Source organism: Hevea brasiliensis, chromosome 8 (assembly GCF_030052815.1).
Source record: "Hevea brasiliensis isolate MT/VB/25A 57/8 chromosome 8, ASM3005281v1, whole genome shotgun sequence".
Classification (NCBI taxonomy): domain Eukaryota; kingdom Viridiplantae; phylum Streptophyta; class Magnoliopsida; order Malpighiales; family Euphorbiaceae; genus Hevea; species Hevea brasiliensis.
The window spans coordinates 24,988,915-24,993,396 of NC_079500.1; the positions used below are offsets into that span (position 1 = coordinate 24,988,915).

Genomic DNA, 4,482 nt, shown 5'->3' on the forward strand with positions numbered 1-4,482 from the left:
CGAATAAATTTATAATATTTTATTTTATTTTTTGTGTATGTTGGGCCTTAAATTTGGTGTCATCATGGGTTTGAGAGTAATAAGGCTTACTAACTGCTTGGGGGCTTTATACTAATCCAACTCTTAGTGCCGGTCCGGCTCATAGAGTTGGGTCATGACAAAGTTGGTATCAGAGCTTAAGCACTAGATTCATGAAAAAGTGTGTACCTAGAGTTATCACATGTGGAGTATAGGATTTTATTTCATCTTCTTCTGTAATTCCTTATTTTTAGATTCTGCATTACTCCTCGAGTAGTGCAAGAGTTCTTTGGTTTAGTGTCTCAGTGTTTGTAGAGTACATGGTAATGTGAATTTGAGCTAGTAGACGTGTTAAGGTCTGCCATAGGGATACATACTCCAAGAAATATTATGTTTATGTTAGAATGGGGCTAAGAGGTATATTTATCTAGTGCAAGGCATAAGTACATAAAGGTGAGTTATGGTAGTATAGCTACCCTAGATGGTGGTAAGGGTATCACTATTGACAATTATCAGTGGACAACCTCATCAAAGCACGTTTATGGTATCAGTGGGTTAAAGAGAGATAAGAGGTTAGGAAACATAGTTTATTGGTACGTATTGTAGTAACCCTTGAGCTATGCTTAACATAGTGGTGGTGGTAGAGAGATGACAGTGGCTGCTAAATGATGATAATGATAGTCAAGTGATAGTGGTGGTGGTGGTAGTGGTGATAGTGATTGTAGTAACAAAATGATAGTGGTGGTAATGACAACAAAGTTTGTGTAGTGATGGTAATAACATTAATAGACGGATAGTGATGATGGTAGTAATGTTGCCAATAAATAAAAAAAAATTAAAATAAATAATTATAATTACATCCATTTTTATATGTAATAATTATTACGTTATTTTAAAATATAATTGATTAAATTATATAATTATCATTCTAATACATTAAATATTTTTTAGCAAATAAATAATCATATATGCAATATAATTATAATTACATTATAATTTTGATTATGTCATATGACCTAATTTATTTTGCTATTTTATTTTATATTGAAAATAAAAATACTGACATTTGATTTTTAATAAATTTGAGAGATTAATTTTTAATTTAATTTGTATTTACACCCCTCTATATATGATCAAAAAAAAGTTCATACACATAAAAAAATTGATTTTTGTCATTTGGGTTTAAAGAAGATAAATAATTCATATAAAAATATTAACAAAATATTTATTTTCTAATCTGATAATACAAATACAAAAGATTACAGTTTAAAATTTTTATATACCTTGTTTTTTTTAAAAAAAAAAAAAAAACTTGAAAGAGAAAAAAATCTAGGATTAAAAGAACGTACAGCTTACCGCATGAAATTAACACCTTGGCTCAAGTCATATTAAGGGATCTATTTTGAATATTCAAATATTTGTTTCGAAACTTTTTCCCACTTTTTTCTCAGCGACCAAACGAGATAAGACATAAAAGTAAGTTTTTGAGAAATCCATTTCATCATTGCCTCGAAGAACCCGTTTTCACAGTTTATACCTATAAAATTACATTTCTATATTAAAAAAAAAATTGTAATGATACAAGCAATCAAAAACCCAGTTCAATCATCATCATCAGCATCATCTCCAGATGACAAAGATGCAAGTTTTGCCGTCGATAATGGCGATGACGATAATGATGTAGAATTTTCACAAAACTCAAAGTTATCATTTTCTTTTCTCTCCACCACAAAATGCCCCAATGAATCCACCGTCTCCACCAAATTCTCTTCACATAAGAACTCCTCGCTAAAAATTCTCTCCACTTCCCTATCAATCTCATGCACAAAAACATGCGTCTTCTTCTCACCTCCTCTCTTGCTACTCGCCATCACAGCAGCTGTAAATATCGGGGACATCCTCCCCGGCGCCGCCGCGAAATACCCACGAGGCCCATCCACCAGAATCACATCCCAGGCAACTTCATAGATGTGATTCGGCATGTCGTTTATGCCAAGGTTGCAATCCGAGAACAGTAAATTCTGTACAGGCCGACACTCGCCTTTAACTTGTGCTTTCGTAGAGGAGAGAAGGTCGGCCATTTCGCTTACTCTGGTGGTGTACTGTATATCATAGGCTTCGATTTCTGGGTGATTCTTCTCGAAATTCGACACGTAGTACTCACTCTCGTCGAGGAAGATTGTGTGGCCATAGAAATTGATAGATTTCCACAAAAGGGTTTCATGGGTTAGACCAAAAACGAGGAAATTACAAGGAGAGCAGTGGTTGAGAGCGGTGGCAATGGCGGAGAGCTCAGCAGAGGACATGTGAGGAGTACTGGTGTTGGTTGTGGAAGCATAGTGGAGTAAGGCAGTTGCGACAGAGAGTGGAAGGGAGGAGGAGGAGGAGGAGGAGGAAGAAGAGGACGTGGAAGCGGCGGTGGTGACGGAGGGAATGGTGGAGGAGAAGAGAGTGAGAGTGAAAGCTAAGGTAAATAAAGTGACGAAGAAGAGCAACCAGAGGCGATGAGAGGAAGGTGATTTGTGAATGGAAGGGTGGAGGAGGATGAGCTTAGTGTTGGAGTTGGTCTTCATTTTTCTGAGAGAGAGAGAGAGAGAGAGAGAGAGAGATGGGTTTGAAGTTTTGAAGTGAAGGTGTTTGATATTTGTATTTTTGAAAATTGGAAGTTACAGAGGAGGAAGGGACAGATGAATCTGCGGAGGAGATTGAGGAGAGTGTAAAAGGTCGGCCGTGGGGCTGTGTGGGGTCTGGGGAAATTAGGAAGGAGTTTCATTTTTCGGGAGAGAATGAATGCTACAATTGAAACACCTTCAAGCTTTTTTTTTTTTTTTTAAACGAGATGGAATAATTTTGATTCTTTCAAGTTTAAAGTTTATTAATATTTAATTGCTTGTATTTATATAAAATGAATGATTATACTGCCACCTTCGTGATGTTGTAACTCTTGCTAGGGGATAAGTATTTATTGGTATTGAATTCGATCAAATAAATATTGTATAGTTGTGTTTGAAATAAATTTAAATATAAAAATTAATATTTATATTAAGTTTTATATATTATGTATTAATTATCTAAATATGTTATTATATATAACTAATTAAACATAAAAAAAATTTTATAATAATATTTATGAATTTTTTATATATATTATATTTTAAATAAATAAAATTTTAATAATTTATAAAATTATTAAAATTTTAAAATAATTTTAATAAAAAATCTAAAATTAAGTATATTCTAATATTTTTTATATAATAATTGAGCTTGAGATGTGTTTAAGCAATTGAAAATAAATTTTAATCGAGTTTGAAATGGATTCGAATATTAAATTATTAATAGAATTTAATTTTTAAATAATTTTAGGAAATACTCTATCCATTATCATCTTAATAAATAATATTTTAAACTTTTTGAATAAAAAAAATCAATTTTCTTTCAAAACGTTTTAATTTTAAATTAATAATTTAAACATTTTAATATAAAAAAAATTTTGGCCAAAATTAAAATTCTATTCGAGAAAATTTTGATTTTGATCCTAGAAAATTTGTGAAATAAAATTTAAGTGTTCTGTGAAGTTTCTATAAATATATAGTTTAAGTGTATTATTGTCAATTAATTAATTAAATTTTAATTTTAACTATATATTTTTTTTAAATCGAAAAAGTTTAAATAATTAATTAGTTCAAAATTAAAATATTTAAATAAAATCTTAAATTAACATAAATATTTAGATTTTTTTATTCAATTAGTCTTAATTTTAACACAACAATGAATAAATATTCTGAGATCTATATAAAATGGTATTTTTAAAATTTTCTTTAAAGTATCATATTGAAGTAAATAACTTTTTATTCTTTAAATTAATTCATATAATATCTCAACGAGTATTTCCTTTTTAAGTATTGCAAGCTATTGAATACCTTACACTGGATGAAACAAATGCAATTATTTAATTAGAAAAATATAATATATAAAATGATTAATAATAGTATTTATTATATAATTTATTTTATTATTTAAATAGATATATAATTATTAATATATTTTATTTTTTTATTTTTTATTTAAATAAATATATAATTTTTATTATACTATATTTATTTTATTATTAATATATATAAATAAAAATTATGTATATCAGCTAAACAATAATTATGCAGTATTTTTATAAAATTAGGTTTAGATTTCATTAGCTACTCCGAAGCTCTGATCCAAAGTTCTATTCTTTGAACTTTATTTTGTATTTTATTTTTATTTCAATGTTTTTTAATTTTAATTTATTATTAAAAAAATTTTATATTTTAATTTTATATTATAAAAAATTTCTCTAATAAATAATAGTAAATTTTTAAATTAAAATATATCTTTAAGCTACAATGTAATATTTATAAATATAATTTTATTAGTTTTTAATTAAAGATAAACCTTCAGTATTTTCAAGAAATATATTATTATGATAGTATT

At 28.1% G+C, this 4,482-nt stretch overlaps 1 protein-coding gene across 1 annotated transcript; it reads right to left on the reverse strand.

Annotated features, from left to right (window-relative positions):
• Nucleotides 1–1,522: 1,522 nt before the first annotated feature.
• On the reverse strand, nucleotides 1,523–2,793 carry LOC110665747 (protein IRX15-LIKE-like). The gene has a single exon (XM_021825992.2). It carries the CDS (start codon nucleotides 2,589–2,591, stop codon nucleotides 1,620–1,622), a length of 972 nt encoding a protein of 323 aa, XP_021681684.1. The 5' UTR covers nucleotides 2,592–2,793; the 3' UTR covers nucleotides 1,523–1,619.
• Between the last annotated feature and the right edge of the window lie 1,689 nt (nucleotides 2,794–4,482).

Coding starts and splice junctions, on each gene's coding strand:
- LOC110665747 (XM_021825992.2), bottom strand. CDS start 2,591: ATGAAGACCAACTCCAACACTAAGCTCATCCTCCTCCACCCTTCCATT.